Source organism: Lissotriton vulgaris, chromosome 7 (genome assembly GCF_964263255.1).
Source record: "Lissotriton vulgaris chromosome 7, aLisVul1.2, whole genome shotgun sequence".
NCBI lineage: Eukaryota > Metazoa > Chordata > Amphibia > Caudata > Salamandridae > Lissotriton > Lissotriton vulgaris.
Window position 1 is genome coordinate 1,320,163,721 of NC_141695.1, and position 16,775 is coordinate 1,320,180,495.

Consider the following 16,775-nt stretch of genomic DNA (forward strand, 5'->3'; position numbering starts at 1 on the left):
TAAGGCTTTTCTTTTTGATTAAACAAAATACATATACTATACAAAATCATATGCAGGGCCTTTATGGCCTTTGTTTTTGATAAACAATGTATATACTAAACTTACTTAAATGCAGGGACTTTAAGTCTGGCCCTTAATACATCGGTCTGCTGTAGTATCATTCATTTGTTGCTTTCACCCACCACAGAACTGCATAACGCAAGGAGCCCAGGGTCAGCCTACCCCAGCCATTGGCTTACAAGAGTGTGAGTGACAACGTTCTGCTCTTGCAGTGTGCACATCTGCGCAATACATACTTCCCCTCTCTGCCAGCTCAAGTACAGGCGCCAATGCCAGGCCAAGGCCATTACTTGTTTCTTTTGCTTCCAGCACCGCCAATGTACCAATAATAGGTTTAAAAAGAAGCAAAATTGGTTCAAGGGAACCATAGTTTAACTATATTCCACGCTTTGTTGAAGTATCATTGTTAATTATTTATTTCTGTGTGGCCACCAAAATTATTTAGTGCAAAAGAGTGGTGTTCAATTTAAAATCCTACCCTTGGCATAATTTACCCGTGACTGTCATGTTTTCAATAGAGTGATGGGAAATAAAATCTTTGAATATTTTAAAGTTCCATTTTCATTTTTGTAACGGGATATTTCAATTTATGGTTTGATTCAGCATTTTAGGATTTCACGTTGCATTACTATATATAACATATACACAACCAGCTAACCAATAAATACATTAAGATCAGCTACTCAAATCAGAGCAGGTCCTGTCTAGTCTCATTTCTAGGACAGCTGACAGTTTTTGCATAATTTTATTTTTTATCTCAGCCAAAAATCACATTTTCTCATTACACTGCATGCAGAATGTATCTTAACTCATCCTTTCCTCCGAAAAATAAAACACTTTGCCAGATGTACTGAAACATGCGTATTGTCACCAAAGTATTTTATTATTAACAGCATATAGTAAATAACATGATCGGTTTATTTCATTCTCAGAAGCACTCTAGAAAAGTGTACAAATAAATATTTTAAATAACATGAATTGACCCAGAGGCCAGACATTACAGACTATTAAAGGTTGCATTGCATTTTTGCAGAGATTTCACAGTAAATTTGTTTTGGAAGAGAAGTGGGCAGTAAGCAGTTTCAATTGGGTGTTCATAGAATTTCTATAGATTCTTCTCAACGTTTCTGAAAATTAGGGTGTTTCAATTAAACGTAAATTTGCAGGAGAAACTCGTTCTAATCTAGAAAGGAGTGTAGGAGTTCTGGTTACAACCCCTATAACAAGGATATGTCTCCGTCTGAGTGGCTATACATCCTCTGAGCTGTGACAATTCATTCTTTGATGCGCATCACTTCCTGTGACAGCATTTCCTGATCCGACACCTCAACACTGACTTCCCCAATGCAGGTATCCATTGGCGATTAGAGTTCCAGAAGGCAGATGGGCATATCCATATGTCCTTTTCTACAAGTACTCTACCCACTTCGAATCACATTTGAATCTTTAATCCATAGGAGCCATGTTGGTCCTCTGCCAGCTGTCTGCTATGGAGTCTACCCACAGTAATTTCATACTTTGAAGCAGCTCATTTATTCCATATTATCATCATATTTTTGAATCTTCTTACTGAAGTGTCTTGGGGTAATCTAGTGTCTACACTGAGATCCTGCGGTGTTTAAATAATCATAAGAATAAATAATGTAATAATAAATAAATATCACTCTATTTCGCATTTCAAATAGTGTTCCACACAATACACACGTAAGAGGAACATTCTTCATGTAACATTGGCCTGGAGTCCATCATACATACATGTATGTCTGTTTCTTCTCATTCACAGTGGTAGGGTTCCTTCATTGTGTAATAACCTGTGAATGTACAATCAGTTTATACTAAGAGGATCGCCCCTTAGTTGCCTCATTTATCAGGCGGGATTGGGCGGAGTTGATGTTGGTTATGGATGATAAGTTGACATTTTAAATGTCACTAAGTTTTCTCAGGAGCATACTGGCTATGGTAACCAGGGTCAGGCTGACGGTGGGGAGGTGGGCATCAGAGCTCACTCTGGCAGCTCTTCCAAAATTCTGATGCACCAGGCTAGTGGCTGTGATTTTGAGGTTCAGCGTGGTGCTATTGATCTCCGGCACCATCTGCTTGATCCAGTCGATGTAAGCAGGGATCCTGGTGTATACGCCTGGGCGGTTTGCCAATGCACAGCCATCCCCGAAGCTCGAGATTCCTGCCAGCAGCCAGGTCCCATCCTGTTGGCAGACCAGTGGGCCACCAGAGTCCCCCTGAAAAGGATAAAGGAAGTCATACTATTGCTTCAGAACTTTACGTTTGCAGATATGCCCGCCCCAAGCCCCTCTGTAATTACAACCACAAGGACACAACTCAAATCAACACGTTTCACATCGAAGGCACACATGGAAAGTCTCAGCAGATAAATCTCTTGTTGTCCATGATATCGTAACTGACGAAATAACTGATGTACAATGAGATGGACTGTTAGGTCCATGAATCAGAGTATGGATTTTGAATTTAGCTGAGATGGCATCATCATTTTTACAGTGCCAATGTGTTTTAGGGAGTGGTTAGCGTTTTGGTCGGGAGCCTTAGTTTTACAACAGCAATTTAATTTTTTCATTAGCTTTGCACATAAAATAGAGGATGCCTCCGCAAAGTCCAAACTAATTTGTAATAATTTGAACGTGTTTTCACAGCTGCACTTACTACCTGTCCACTTTTTCTAAGAGTTCTAAATATCAGGTGTTACTACTACCCATTGTAATGATACTCGGTTTTCCAATCACAGACTAATGTAAAAAAGAGCTGGCCATGCTGAGACTTGAACCATGACCTGCGTTAGCTGACATATGTCAACGATGAGGTCCAGCTCACTGAGAGATTAATGTGAGAAATGTTCATGTAATTTAGTTTTCGATTCAAAGTCACCCCATCCTATGCTCTACTGCTGGGGAACTCTGAGGGCCAAGTGACACTCAGCAGACATCAACTGTATCAGCTGTTCTACAGAGAAGGCAAAATACTGACAGTCATGGAAAGCCTCTTGCCACAATGCCCTGCCAGTTGGGCTCTACTCATGTCAGGAGGGCAGACACCACATCCAACAAGCAATTTGTATTTATGTGTTGATTTTCAAGAAACCTTCAGTGGTGTTGGCTCTGGTGGTCCGAGACATAAGAACACCTCGTGTGGGGCACATAATTCCAGTCAGGGGGACTGCTATACATTTTTCAACAATTCATACTTCATAAAAGCTATGGTGCATCTAAACCAGCGATCAAGAGGTCATATGATGCGAAAATCATAGAAAACCTTTGGACTGCCAAGTACCCCCAATGTACGAGTTTACAAGTGAGTTTCACACAACCTCACTCTTAAACCCACCTATGCACGACTTAAAAAGTACATGTTCTTGGTGTTTTCACATTTAATAGAACAAGATCTCTTTGTAGAACAACCAAAAACACCCCACTCCTTAAAGCAGAAACATTGAAGGATAATAAAAATCAAAAGTGAGAAGAAAAGGTTCTCAAACTTATCTACCTATACATCTTCAATTCAGAGGCAGGTGACAGATTTTGAATATCCTATCATATAATCTGAAGTTTTATCACTAAGGTGCTTAGATGTGGCGTTAAAATAGGTACATTTACAGTCCCTTTCTATATCTACATCGATAATGTAGTGGCAGTAATACTGTGAAATAAACATTGTTGAATGTCGATATTATTGTAGTCAATATTATGGAACAACCATAAATCATGGTTTCTGCCACAATGAAGAGGGTAAAGAAGAATGGGGCCAATAAAGCTGATTGGATACATCATTCAAATGTGTATCAGAGTGTCTTCTCCCATGGAGCTAAACATTGAAAACAATAGGGTAAAAACTTGTGGTGATTGCTTTTGCCCCATGAAATGTTGAAAACATTTGCTCTAGGCGCTATATAGTGTAGTGGTTCTTGGAAACTCACTATCTAGCTTCCCAACTGATTCATCCAAGAAAAATCCCATAAAACCAGTTACACAATACGCAAGCAAATTGGAGTTTTCACTTTTCAACCTGGAAGCTTAGTTAATGATTTAACTCACCTTGCAGCCATCTTTACCCCCTTCCACATATCCGGCACATATCTTATCCTCTTTCACCAGGCTGGTGTTTTCATTCAGCAAGTCATTCTTAATGTGGTAGAGCTCATCGCATGTTTCGGCATCAATGAGGGGCAGCTTGGCCTTCTGCAGGATACCAGGGGAAGGGAGTGCCTCTGCAATGTACAAAATAGGCAAATGTTAGGCTTCTCTCAACAATGCTACTCTTTTATAAGCTCTGCTTGTCTCACTCACCCCCTTTCCTTTTGTACTAAATGCCCTTCACGCCTCACTTTTATTTTCTTAAGCAGCCATCTTCTAACCTTCCCCATTTTCAGTCTTGCTTTTAGTGTTCTTCCCCCTTTGCCAGCCCTGCTGGTCATAGTCATTGATTTCCTTGATTTAACTTAATTATGCTTTGGGTATCTGAATCATGCTATTTTGTTTCATCTTTGCTGCTGCCAGGTTTTCCCCAGAATCCACCCTTTTTGTCTGGAGAAACTTGAAAATTATGCTATTTTTGTCCCAACTAATAGAATCTACGTCAAATTTGAAATGTATGCTCCAAATTTAAAATGACATTACTGACATACACAGTTAGCCCACAGAACACTATGCAATGACATTTGGAGAAAGTTTTGAGGGCTGTTCAGTTTCAAAAAGTGACAATAAATTTCGGGAATGGCAGCAGTTTTGGTTCAAATGTCAAATAAAAATCTTAATGTACAATGACTACTGTGATCACAAGTGAAATTAAGTATTTTATATTGTGTGCATTTATTTACATACAGATTTTTTTACTATGCCTAATATTAAGGAGTAACCAGTGTCTGTGCAATAATTCTGGCAGTTGAGGAAAATAGTCTAAGTGGATTACCAGATTTTTACAGTATCACACAATTTGGTGAGTTAAGGAAACAGGCATAAGAAACCATGGAGCATAATTACAAGAAAATGGTGGTGCGCGGTGTAATGCCAAATTTGGCAACGTCGCGCTCTGACATTTTCAAAAGGAAGGGATGTGTTGTATTTACAAAAATCAGCACACCCCTGAACTTCTTCTAGCGCTGGAGCTAAAAATGCTGCCTAGTGCCAGTGCAGGCACCCTTGCGCCATGTTTCAAGGGTTCCTGCGCTGCAGGGGCTATTGTTTGGGAGCAGAAATGGACACCTTCCTGCACATAAACAATCTTTAAAGGCAATTTGCTCTTTCTATGTGTGCTGCAGAATGCAGCACAGATAGAAAGAGCATAATATGAGGAGAAATTAATCATTTCTCCTCGTATCGCCATCCTAAAACCAGATTTACCTGGCCTTAGTTTTTGGCTCTGCCCCAGCCTTCTGGGGCAGCATTAAAAAGCAATGGGTGTTGCAGTGGCACACCCACAGCAACCACCACTGCCCGCCCTTTAGCTGCAGTGGGCTGCTGCAGTTAGGGGCATATTTACAAGCTACGTTAAGTGGCCTAATGCCACCTTGTACACATAAGGTAGAGAGCAACGCCACCAGAGCGTAAAAAAAAGTGACACTCCGAAGGTTTTAGAGGCTTGTAAATATGCCCCCACGTCTCCTGGTTTCATGCCTGACAACTAGATCACACAACCAAGTGTGCACCAGTGGAAATTATATTCAGGAGGGACCGCCGCTGGCTCCTATCTGTCATAGTTTTTGGTGCCATGACTTACATTTCTTTACAATACTGCTTGTTGCATTCAACTAATTGCCAATTATGCTTATGTTAACCGACCCCTTGCGGTAAACCGTCTTCACCACGAAGTTTTTACTTCGTCTTACATTTTACACTCATTTTTTAAGTCGTAAAGACTGTTGGCATGCAAGTCTTTACAACACAAGACGAAAACACCCATTTGAGAGTATTTTAAAAAGGGGGTTTGGGACGTCACCCATCCCCCCCCAAACATTATAAAATGTTCAAAGAGCACCAAACCTGTAAACAACAAAGGCAATTAATGTATCATTTTTTAACAGTAGGTGGCAGGGTAATACTGTGACAGGATTTTTCAGAAACAGCAAGCCTGGTAAAAGTATGCATTGTAGTGGAATGTATGGGGAAGGTGTTTCTAATGGATGTATGATGTTACAACGCGTACTTTTAGCACGCATACCATTACAACGGAGTTTTTACAACGCAGGTCATTTTACAACGGATACCATTACAATGCGAAACACTACAACGCACATACTATTACAACGCATACCATTACAACGTAAGTATAGGTAAGTATATAATAATGATATATAATTTTAAAAAGATGTTGTAAATATTTATTAATGTATTATTTTATTTAATTATTTGTTATATATTATTTTAGTAAAATTATTAATTAAATTAATTTAAATTTTTTAATTTGTAAAAATAGGTTAAAAATACCCCTGTACTCCAAAACCCAAACCCAGCCCTAAAACCTAAACATACCCCTGTACCCCAAAACCCAAACCCAACCCTAAAACCTACAAATAACCCTGTACCCCAAACCCAAACCCAACCCTAAAACCTAAAAATACCCCTGTTCCCCAAAACCCAAACCCAACCCTAAAACCTAAAAATACCCCTGTACCCCAAAACCCAAACCCAGCCCTAAAACCTAAAAATACCCCTGTACCCAAAAACCCAAACCCAGCCCTAAAACCTAAAAATACCCCTGTACCCCAAAACCCAAACCCAACCCTAAAACCTAAAAATACCCCTGTACCCCAAAACCCAAACCCAACCCTAAAACCTAAAAATACCCCTGTACCCCAAAACCCAAACCCAGCCCTAAAACCTAAAAATACCCCTGTACCCCAAAACCCAAACCCAGCCCTAAAACCTAAAAATACCCCTGTACCCCAAAACCCAAACCCAGCCCTAAAACCTAAAAATACCCCTGTACCCCAAAACTCAAACCCAACCCTAAAACCTAAAAATACCCCTGTACCCCAAAACCCAAACCCAACCCTAAAACCTAAAAATACCCCTGTACCCCAAAACCCAAACCCAACCCTAAAACCTAAAAATACCCCTGTACCCCAAAACCCAAACCCAACCCTAAAACCTAAAAATACCCCTGTACCCCAAAACCCAAACCCAACCCTAAAACCTAAAAATACCCCTGAACCCCAAAACCCAAACCCAACCCTAAAACCTAAAAATACCCCTGTACCCCAAAACCCAATGTTTATAAAAAAAGATAAACTTACCTATAATTATACTTACGATGTAATGGTATGCGTTGTAATAGTATGTGCGTTGTAGTGTATTGCGATGTAAAGGTATCCGTTGTAAAATGACCTGCGTTGTAATAGTATGCGTTGTAATGGTATGCGTTGTAAAAAATCTGTGGTAACAGTTACATACCGTTTCTAATGTGAGTGAAAGTAAATGCGTGGTAGTGGTATGCGTTGTAAATTCGGCGATGTAAAGATGTGCGTGGTGAAGTAAGGTGTGGTAATGTCATACACCTCCCTTACTTGCCATGAGAAGCTGCAAAGTAGGGTTCTGCTAAAATACAGGAGATAACAATGGTGCATGCTCTGGAGGGTCTTCCATGGCCAGATCCCCTTACCTTGAGAAGAGATGTACCCCCAGCCGGTGACCCAGCAGCCCATCCCAGTGGGGAAGTGGACCAGCGAGTCAGGGAGGCAAACGGGCATGATGTAGTCGGTGAAGTTCACAGGGGTCTGCAGCTCCACCAGAGCAAGGTCTCCAGGGGATCTACTCTGGAAATCGTAGTTGGGGTGCTTTCTGATGGTCTTCACCTTCGAGATCACAGCGTGGGGATTGCTGCCTGATAGCTGCAAGGTCCCGAGGACCACCGTGATTTGTTCGGGACGCGCCCTGAAAGAGAACAACAGATATGTTAAACACTCTAACCACATTTGTATTTTTGGGCTTCATCAATAATGCTGGGAAACTATTGTGTTTATTTCGACTCTTGTCCTGAAAAAATGTTTTTGTTGTTGTTTTTTTTCCTCCTGAACCTCCTTCCTATCTAACATTGTTATTTGCAAACTCTGCATCCTCACCCCAGCAACCCCTTCCCTTTGTGGTGTGTTGACCCGGACAGTGTACTGCAGATGAGTAATTACTAGTATGGGTCACATAGTTTCACTGAAATTCATAACATAATCCAACATAGTGAGGGAAGGAAGCTAAGCTGCAATGCTTTCTCCCACCCACACAGGTGTCTCACCGTACGCAAGGGTGTAATGTAAGCCCTTGCAGGCCCATGAGCAGGGTGGCTGGCCCCTTTAGAGTGTCCCAGAGTCGAGGACCCTTGCATGCCTCTGAGGTCGTGTGAATAAGAACATGTATCTGCCGATATGTTGTTCTGTACCACTAACTGGACCGAAGGTGTTTGCTTCTGGATCCTAGGGGTTTACTGACGCCACATATTTCCCATTCATCGATTTAAGGCTTATCATAGTCTATAAATAGGTTTATTATGTTTTCCATTCAAAACATTTCTTGGCATGATATTTGAATGGGAAATTAGACCATAAGAAACGTGGGAAATTAGACCATAAGAAACGTGTAACGGGAACATTTAGAGCAGAAACTTGAGAAAGGGGAGGACCTTAAATACTGGTGGCCTGAATTGTGGCAATGACGCTGCATGCTATCTCCTATATTAAAGGGACCATTCTGTGAACGATGTCACAATAGTTCTCAAAATCAAAGTGGACATCCTCAAGCAAAGGAACATTCTCGAATGCTTATTGTTGCTGATTGTTAGAAATGTAGGTTTGGGAAAAGCGATTTTTTTCTCTAGGAATGTAGGATTGGGAAAAGCGACTTATTTCTCTATGCTGTATTGCCCCTTTAAAAAAAATACTCTCACACCATATTGAAATCACAATGCATTGCTGTTGAATGAGCTTTCCACTGTAAAACCAATGCAGACAATGTTAAATTGGTGCAGCACAATTAAATCTCAGTACATAACTTGTTGGGAGTTGTTTTCAAATGGGACCTGCAGAAGGCCAATGTTAATGGATGGTTTTCTGTGTTGAAACATCCGTGGCCACAAACAGCTGGAAGCCAAGTAACATTGTGAACAATGGCTGCCACGACTGATGCATTGTACTGCTGCCTGAATTCTATGGATGGTGCCTGAGGGGAGAACATTCTGTCAAATGCAGTGAATGGCATGAGTGTTTACATAACACTTGTATTTTCTTTAGAGTAAAGTTACTCACATACATGCCTCTTCAGTACAATAGACAGAGCTATAGGAACATTAATGGGCATTGCAAAGTTCATATAAGGAGCTGCTGTTGACTTAGGCGCAACAACTTCTGACCACACCACCAATTCCCTTTTTGCTTTCATGAGATTCCAAACGTGATAGGATATGAAGAGGGAGCACGGACACTTACCGTCTGAGGCAGTGAGCAGCAGACAGAACCCATTTATCCGCTATGAGGACACCTCCACAAATATCACGGTCCGACATGCGGACGCTGACTTGCCAGGGCCACTCGCCACTGCGGGCATCTTGTCCTCCAACGATCCGGCTTTGACCTCTGGATCTGCCGCAGACTACACGACGGAAAAAGAAGATTTGTTATTGAGTCTAAAATGACATTTACAGACAGAGGCAAGAGGTGGAGTAAATGATAGCGAGCTTTGGCGTGCTCTTGAGAAAAAATGAGGACCCCTGATCTATTTTTAACAAATTAAGCATTGGTGGACATGCTGACCAATGGCAAGAGAAGTTTAATAGTCCCTCATATGTTAGGGAATGCTGTGATGGGGGCAGTGAGCTGTAGGAAGCAAGAATATCGTGGTCATGAGAAAAAGACGAAAATGTATGTCCTTTTTATGTTAAGAGTAGGTATTTTGAGTGGGTGCTAGCCTCTCCTGTGCAGTAGGCTGGTATATTATGGTCGTTTAAAATCATTTGCTGTTTTATAGTCAGTTTAGCTGAGTAGGAACACTGCAAGGCCTAGTGCCTGGGGAAATCTTCTGTCCCCACACACTGAGTGATGTTCAAATGACAGTGGTAAAACGGGGAAATGGCCTAAGAACTAACAAGCACTGGCAAAGACAACGTGGCTGGCGTGCACTGTGTCAAGAGCTCGACAGAGGGTCAGGTAGTGCTGCCTTCAGTAGGACTTTGGTGGCGAGAGCAGTTAATGGAGCTGTGAGCCTCTAGTGTAAAGCCTCGCCCAGGAATTGAGAAGCTGCTGCTGACAAATGTGCGCTGCTGTTTGTAGCAAGGAACTACTTTACAACAAGACCAAAGCCATAATGTAAAATCAATGGCACAGTGTGTAACCATCTGAAAAATTCTGTGACCATTTATTGAACTTATTAATGTTTGCAGCAGACAGTGTTACAGATCAGAGATGTGATGGTGCGTATGATAAGTAGGCAAAACCGGTCTTGATGAGAATCGTGCTATGCTGGGTTGAAACATCTGCATGACCGCTGCATGCCTTGCTCAGGCTTCATTTTAGATACATGTATTTTGATCTGCCATTGCCATATTTAACACAGCACTAGAAGCATCAGGCTGGGAATTAATTTGATCACAATTAGAATGGATGGTAGCAACCATTGACCAAATCAAAGTTCTTAAAGATTGGATAGATGTCACAGTCTGTCAAATTTTTACCTCATTTACAGGAACCGCTGTGACAGCACTTTCTGTCAAGGCTGAACTCTAAGTTGGGAGGATAGTTACTGTGTCAGAGCGATAGAGTATTTTACTCTGTTGCATAAAATGAGTGTAATTTATACTCCATAGTCTAAATCAGGCCCTTTGTCTTGTGTTGAGGGAACTTTCAGATCTATCCTGATTGCTCCTGGCCTTCATGTACAAGAAGCACAAAAGGTAAACGCTTACCACCTTCTTTGCCTATGTTGAACTGCTCTCTGTTTATTATAGGTGGGCAGCAGCACTTACCGTTGTTACGGTTCACGTTGTTGGGACTGGAGTCAAAGGTCATGATGTCAGGGATCATGGTGCTGGGCGCTGAGCGGAGCGAGTTCGCATGGCTGTTGCCTGCAGAATAATGACAAGAGAAGCAGTTAAACGTGGGCAGTAGGATCCACTTTATCACAAGCGCGTAGACCTACTAAAGGAACATCTATATTTCAAGAGAACAGTCCTGTGTCTGAACCACCATGTTTGGTGCCCCGCACTGGTAATGAGTCTCCAACTCACATGCCACCTTTGTGCTACAACAATGGCCCAGTAATCCCACTTTGGCAAAAAGAAAAAAACACTACAGACACAAATGAAGAGGTGTTACTGCGTCTGTTATATCTGATGTTTTTTTTAAATGAGGCCCCCCTTCCCCCCGATAATAACATACATTGAGGAGTGTTTCCATGATGAAATGTCTGGAAATACAGGTTTACTTGTGAGAACCAGTGCAGACACATCGATTCCTGTATGTTACCCTCACTGCACAGGGGACTAAAGGGCATCAACTCTTGTCCCTCAGAGTTCTGGAACTTGATATCACCGAAAACAAACGTCTCCTCAATACCTGGTGCACCGGGTCGTACTAGGTCAGGAAATTGACCCAGGCACCCAATTAGAATTCTCACCCGTTAGCGAATCAGATGGCTAAAAAGTGACCCACATTTTCAAACATGGGCAGTTTTGAACTTGGAAAGATAAGCTATATATAGGTGTTTTGCAGGTAAGGAAGACTGCATGGATGTTTGCTTGCTGCAGGCAATGTTTGTGGTTATAGGAATACAATCAGCAGTAAGAAGTGGTCCACCAAACCATAAATAAGGCCCACAAACACCTAAAAACTGGTCCACACACTAATCTGACAGACCAGTCCTGCCAGATTGGCCTATAATCAACCAAACCTGCTAAAACTTCTGGGGATTATTGCTTCTTTCTGGTTCGCATACATTAAAGGAAGTATACAAAAAGTAGAACTGTTGAGTCAAATCTTTCCGGAATTATCTTCAGAATATTATAAAAAGTACAAGATATAGTTTGTGTTCTGTGCTTGTTACTGGGCATTGCCAGGGCACCTGTAACCAGCCACTTTAGAATGAGCGGCAGCTTTCCAAAACACAGGAAGTGCTTACTAATGAATCTGGACCAAAGGTAAGGCACGTGCACAGGATCTACACATGAAACTGACAAGAGTGAACCATGAACGTGCAGGCGTCGGTGAGAGGGAAGAGTGGAGTAAGTCAGGACCGGAAGTAGATGGAATGCACCTGGCGAGGAGGAGTGAGGGCGAATCATCCCGGAAGAATTAAGTAATCGAGGTCACAACCTAGGGAATCGAGATGCTGTCACGCGCTCGGTGCTGCAGACCCACGTGTTACGTAAGTGCGTAGCTCCTTCCTAGCTGAGTTCAAGGAAGATGCGGCGTACACTGAGTTCTGCTCTCCAGTAACAGCATGCTTTGGCACCTGTCCAGTGCGGGAAATATAAAGTGTGTACAGCCTTTTCCAGCAATCAGGATCAAAGCAACATGATATATCTGCTATGAAATGATGCTATATGATATGATATTATATTATACTGCAGTTCTTTTTTTATGAATGCGCCCCTTTTAGGTTTTGTCATGTCAATGCTGGAATGCTGTCGCTTCACACGAAATGGGGATTAACTGATCTTTTTTCTCTATTTTTCATTCCTAGTAGTTTTCAAAAACACATTTTCAATAGGAAATCCAATCTTTGTGTGTTAAGTCGTAATATGAACACGTGAAGTCAGGTTGCGTGAAATAACATATTTGAAAGTTGTGGATAACATATCACTGTTCTACACAGAGGGTTAATGGTGCCTTTAATTTACGCCTTCAAATCTTAAAATTGCCATAAAATGCTGCAACTAAATCAAAATACAAAGAGTAACTCTATAATTTATAGAAAGTCTGTATCGCCACAGTAGCCCAACACATGACGGCAAACAATCCTTATAAATAAATATATAATCCTTCAAGCACTAAAAAGTCTAAAAAGTCAACAAAAACGCTTGAAATTATTGATATTATACAATCGTCGTAGAAACCTAACTAGGCCATGCAATAATGAGAGTGTGTAAAATTAGGACACCACAAACATGCCATGAAAAGCACTGATGAGGAAACCACATTAAGAGACATCGTATAGGCCACCAAGGAAACTCATTGGCCTCTTATAGACAGAAGGCTTTATTTAGAGTTAGGCGGATGGGATACTTTGTCACAAACGTGTAAGATATCCTGTCTGCAATATTATTTTATTTATTTAGTTATTTATTTATTTATTTATTTGCTAACTTTTATATAGCGCTGGCTAGACCCGGAGGTATCAGAGAGCTTTACATGAGGATCAGAGCGTTACAGGTAACATAGTTACATCAATTACAGGTTTCAAGTAAGGTCATAGGAGAAAACAAAAAGATGAGATGCGGGGGAGGGAAGGAAACACAACAGGGCGATGAGAAAAACAATGTCAGATGTCCGGCTGGGTAGGTGTCGGCCGAGGGGGTGAACCAGAGCCAAAACTCCTCTATAGCTGCATAGGACAGCTCCACTGGGCATCGGCCAAGGTTGCTCGGGCTCCGAGGTAAGTACAAATAGTTATGGACTCCGCCGAGGGGGCATCGTCAAAGTGCCATTGACAGGCACCGGTCCTGGTGTTATATGGCCATATTACAAGTGCAGTTTATCCTATGGCACTTGTAATACGGTGGATGGAGTATCCGTCACATTTTGTCTGAGTATCCCATGTGCCAAACTCTAAATAAAGGGCAGAGTCGCCCTAAGACATATGTTTGCCGTGATCAGTCCAAATTGAATGAGCATAAGAAAGTCTGCTGTCCCTCAAGGTATCTGGTCTGGTCGGTGCAACTGATCATTTATGTTGGTCACAACCACATACACATCCTTTTAGGCCACCTTTTCCATATTCCTAGCCAAATGCAACTTTTTCCTGGCCAGGGACTCAGAAATCCTTCCAAAATCTTGTTATGAAATGCAACACAGGCTACTTGACTTGGAAGCTTCAAGGCAGAAGTCATGGAGGGCTAGCCGCAGGAGCCACCTCATAGGATCACAACATGCAGAACGCGTTCCCTGTTGCTTTCAGGATAATAAGAAAGGTATTACCCTAGCAGTCTGGCTGAACGCCTGCTTTTCCTTTTGAAAGTATTTCCAGGCAGCTCGTAAATGTATGCTTCTGATGCTGAGCTGAGTCTACAGTTTATAATCTCCCAGACCAAAGTTTTGGGCTATTTAGGTGGCATAATAATAAAGTAGATATTTTGGCCTTTGTCGGAAATCAAAGTGAACACTCATTCCAAATATTTTCAAAATATACCTACTGTTAAATAATTGGATCACGTTTCCCGGAATTTTTGTCTCTATGCTTGGCTTAAGCAGGCCTTGGATATTCAAAATTACGAAGACAATCAACAGGGCTACATTTGTTACAAAAAAATCTTACCCAGGAAGAGGACGAATAGAGCTGCAAACAATGAGGTTGGTCCCATTTTCTGGATCAGTGTTGGCTTCTGCCTCCTTGTGTCTGGGCCTGCCTGTTTGTCTCTGTGCCCAGTGACTGTATGTGTATCCGTGCTGTCGATGTTCTTGTTTGGAACTGCAGCAGAGTGCTACTTATATTGTCTGTCCGTTGAAGAAGGCAGGGAAAATACCACAGATGTTGCAATCCCAAGCTATTCAACGCTATACTTCCTTCTCAAAGGAGACTCTTGAAAAATGTGGTTAAACCGGTTCCAGGGATTGCTGGATCCCGCGTCCTGTACTAATCGTGCCACGCTGTGTTGTTGTACATGTGGTGCTGCCAGAGAATACTGTAGCCTCGGGACTCAAAGCTGGTAGAATTTCTACAGGTACTAGAACCCATGGGTGAGCTGCCGTTGACTCAACAGTGACATCAAGCAGTCAGCATGTGACTCACAACTTCTGATAATTCAAGTTGTACACCAGGGTGTCACGTTTACAAATATACAGAGATACTGAATGATGTGATCAAACTGTGCTTCCAGGGTGGAAATTGTGTTTACTGACCCTGCTACCCTTCAGTTCATTGGGTTCCCACCTATGGGATGTTCTCAACCACACCCCACCGAAAAAGCCTAAAACTCCAGCGCACTGTTGGATTCTGAAGTTAACATTATCCCACAAGACATAAAATTGTCTCCAGAAGCTACGTCAACCCTTTGCAGAAAAAAACATGGGATTCACCAGTGACTTACACAAGTCATACGATCACACTGGTCCTTGAGGATTAATTGACTAGCCTGGACAGAACCTGCTCAAAGATTTATTTCTATTAATTGCCCAACCTCTTCCTGTTAAATGGTCTTCCTTCGAACTTTGAGCGTCCCCCACCCTTCCAGAGTTCACACTTGTCCTCAAACCCATCCAGAGACATCTTGAAAACATAATCACCTGGTCAACCCAGTCATTTTGCCCTATAGACTCTGGCCATTTTGTAGTCAAACATGCTCCCCAAACTGGATGCACACTAATGTATAGCCTGTAAGTGTGCTCCAAATGTATAGTACCATTTGACCACTCTAACTCCTCAAAATCATAGATCATTATTTTATTCCTACATAACATCCCCTATGTTTCCATGTACCAAAATATAACTTGCCAACATCGCTGGTACAATGGCACCAAATTCAATTAAAACACATTCATCTGCATAGAACGCCAGATCAATACCACTTGTACACTCTGTAGGCCCAATAATTTCCTTGTACTCCCATATCATCTTTAGATTGCCTATCTTCCAGGAAATAACTAGAGCCAGATGTGCTTAAGTAGACTACCAGACATAGAAGGATCCCACTTCAAGACTATATGCCTAGTTCATAAGGCACTGCAAAGCACCGGACTACCTCACACAAGTCTTTGCCTCTGGGAGCCAATCGGAAGCCTAAGATGGAACTGCCCAAGTAACCACTCATACAACTGGCTAGATTGGGATACCTCATTACACACAAGGCTCCCCACACTAGAATTCAAACCAGCCCATCTCAGGGGCAAAGAAGACTTCCGGAGGTTTTGGCAGAGAGCTGAGGACTCACCTGTTCATTACCACTATGACCCACCTATGCCATAATGCACATAAGAATTCTTACCTCACAAGCCAGTCATATGAGTTTCTCCCCATTTCATTCTTACTGGATGTGCTCTGAAGTGACTGCGAAGAAGTATGAGCATTATGAAAACCCCAAATAAAACAATCACAGAAAATGTGATGTAAGATATAAAGATGGCCAATACGGCCCTGAGGACCATATAATCTACCCACTGCACTGCTGATTTCAGGAACACAGTTCCTACTTTGTCCATATTTCTCTGCTAGAATAACCAAATATTTCCCTGTCTTTATCTAGGGCAATATTTACGCTTGGTTAAGCCAACCTCTAATGTTCAATACTCAGTGAATGGGCTTGGAACATCCCCCAGCAAACCGTTGGTTTACCTGAGCGAGCCCACCTCAACCATTGGTTTGAAATAGTGTCAATCACCTCCATTTTAATTAGATGTCCAACACCTTGCCGTCCCCAACAGACTCATTCAACCACTGGACCTCTGATAAGGTTTTATGTGTCTGCTAGGCTACTGATGAAGTAGAAATTCAGCACACCTGGGTGTTTTACTCTCCCTAATATGTACCTATACTTTTTGGAGAAGTGCCCTCCAGAGCTAG

The 16,775-nt window shown here is 41.9% G+C and overlaps 1 protein-coding gene across 1 annotated transcript; it reads right to left on the minus strand.

Annotated features, from left to right (window-relative positions):
* Positions 1–945: 945 nt before the first annotated feature.
* Positions 946–14,659, minus strand: LOC147703596 (serine protease 27-like). Its single transcript, XM_086931936.1, has 6 exons — positions 14,535–14,659; positions 11,029–11,127; positions 9,497–9,659; positions 7,684–7,955; positions 4,122–4,294; positions 946–2,297 (listed from the first exon to the last, which is right to left on the minus strand). Exons 1-6 carry the CDS (start codon positions 14,578–14,580, stop codon positions 1,980–1,982), a joined length of 1,071 nt encoding a protein of 356 aa, XP_086788062.1. The 5' UTR covers positions 14,581–14,659; the 3' UTR covers positions 946–1,979.
* Positions 14,660–16,775: the final 2,116 nt, after the last annotated feature.